We start from the raw sequence: 1,540 nt of genomic DNA, 5'->3' as shown, positions 1-1,540 counted from the left end.
GGGCTCTTCTGGGCAAAGTGTGGCCATACTGGGCATACTGGGGTCATGCTTGGGGCTGTGCTGGGCAGACTGGGGCTTTTCTGGGCAGGCTATGCCGGGGTTTTATGGGGGCTGTACTGGGCAGCCAGGGGCTGCGCTGGGGATACTGGGACCCCTTTCCCTATGCATCCCTGCTGCGCTCTTCCCCCCACAGTGCCTGTCCGGCTCGTGGGCGGCCGGTCCCGGTGCCACGGGCGCGTGGAGCTGCTTCAGGCCGGTGCCTGGGGCTCCATCTGTGCCTCGGGCTGGGACCGGGCGGCCTCCCGCGTGCTCTGCCGGGAGCTGGGCTGCGGCCGCCCCCGCCTCGTCCCCGCGCCCTGCAGCCCCAGGGCAGCTGATGGGCCCCCGGTGGCCCTGCAGCGGGTGCAGTGCGTGGGGCAGGAGCCGGCCCTGGCGCACTGCGGCCTGCAGCCGCAGGACGCCCCTTCCTGCCCCTCAGACCGGCTGGCTGCTGTCGACTGCGAGGGTGAGCGTGCGACGGGCTGCGGGGTGCTCAGCCCAGACTTGGGGGGTCCGGCTGGGCCTGGCCTGACCCCCCTCTCCCCCTCCTCATCCTGCAGAGCCATTTGGGCTGCGGCTGTCCGGGGGTCCCGGGCGGTGTGCGGGGCGGCTGGAGGTGCAGCGCAACGGGAGCTGGGGCACGGTGTGCGACGACGGCTGGAGCGCGGCGAACACGGCGGTGGTGTGCCGGGAGCTGGGCTGCAGGGAGGTGCCGGCAGAGCTCCGTGGGGATCGGCTGCACTTCGGGCCCGGCGCCGGGCGCATCTGGCTGGATGACGTGCGGTGCCGGGGCCAGGAGGGGACCCTGCGGGATTGTGCCCACAGAGCCTGGGGGTACCACGACTGCACCCATGATGAGGACATCGGCGTGGTCTGCCAGGTGCAGGACTGTCCCTGCTGCCCCGTGTGAGGCTCGGCGGGGCCACAGGGCCCTGCGGGGCAGGATGTGGCCATGCTCAGCCTTTTCTCCTCACAGGACCCCTGAGCACCGCAGCTGTGCCCACGGCCGTCACCGCCGCCGTCAGCGTCCACCCCTCCTGCAACGCCTCCAGCGGGGGGACCCGAAAGCCAAAGAGGACCCTGCTCACGGCTGTCTTTGCCCCGACGAAACCCACCAGTGGGCGTGGGAGCACCTGCTGCAGCCCCAGATGCCCCTTGCCCGGTTATTAAACGCAGAGCAGCCAGAACACCGAGATGGGGCTGCGGGCTCTCGTGCTGTGCGCTGCGTGGGGATCCGGTGCAGGGCGGGGGTCCCGGCCACCCCAGGTGAAGCACCATGCCCAGCCTGGCCCCCTGCCCAGGCCCTCCCCCGCGCCCCCCTGACCCCGTTATGAAACATCTCGTTAGCGCTAATCCCGCCAGCCACCTGTCTGCTCCCGGCACCCAGCCCGGCCGGGGGATGGGACCGGCTGCCCGCCAGCAGCTCTCAGCCATGGGGCCAGGGCCAGGCCTTGCCCTGCTGGGGGGTGGGGGGGGGGTGGGTAGGGGGAAAAAAATGGGG

General features: G+C 71.6%; 1 protein-coding gene across 1 annotated transcript in view; it reads left to right on the top strand.

The window, feature by feature from the left end:
• LOC118155492 (CD5 antigen-like) overlaps positions 1–1,234 on the top strand; it is a 1,751-nt gene extending 517 nt beyond the window's left edge. The window contains exons 3-5 of the mRNA XM_035308796.1: positions 194–505; positions 600–919; positions 1,016–1,234. Coding sequence (XP_035164687.1) covers positions 194–505; positions 600–919; positions 1,016–1,024 — 641 coding nt within the window. The 3' untranslated portion in view covers positions 1,025–1,234. The remainder of the gene's footprint in view (positions 1–193; positions 506–599; positions 920–1,015) is intronic.
• Positions 1,235–1,540: the final 306 nt, after the last annotated feature.

Source organism: Oxyura jamaicensis, chromosome 31, assembly GCF_011077185.1.
Source record: "Oxyura jamaicensis isolate SHBP4307 breed ruddy duck chromosome 31, BPBGC_Ojam_1.0, whole genome shotgun sequence".
In the NCBI taxonomy this organism is placed as follows: domain Eukaryota; kingdom Metazoa; phylum Chordata; class Aves; order Anseriformes; family Anatidae; genus Oxyura; species Oxyura jamaicensis.
The sequence above is the reverse complement of the archived record's forward strand: the minus strand, read 5'-3'. Positions and strand labels throughout refer to the sequence as shown.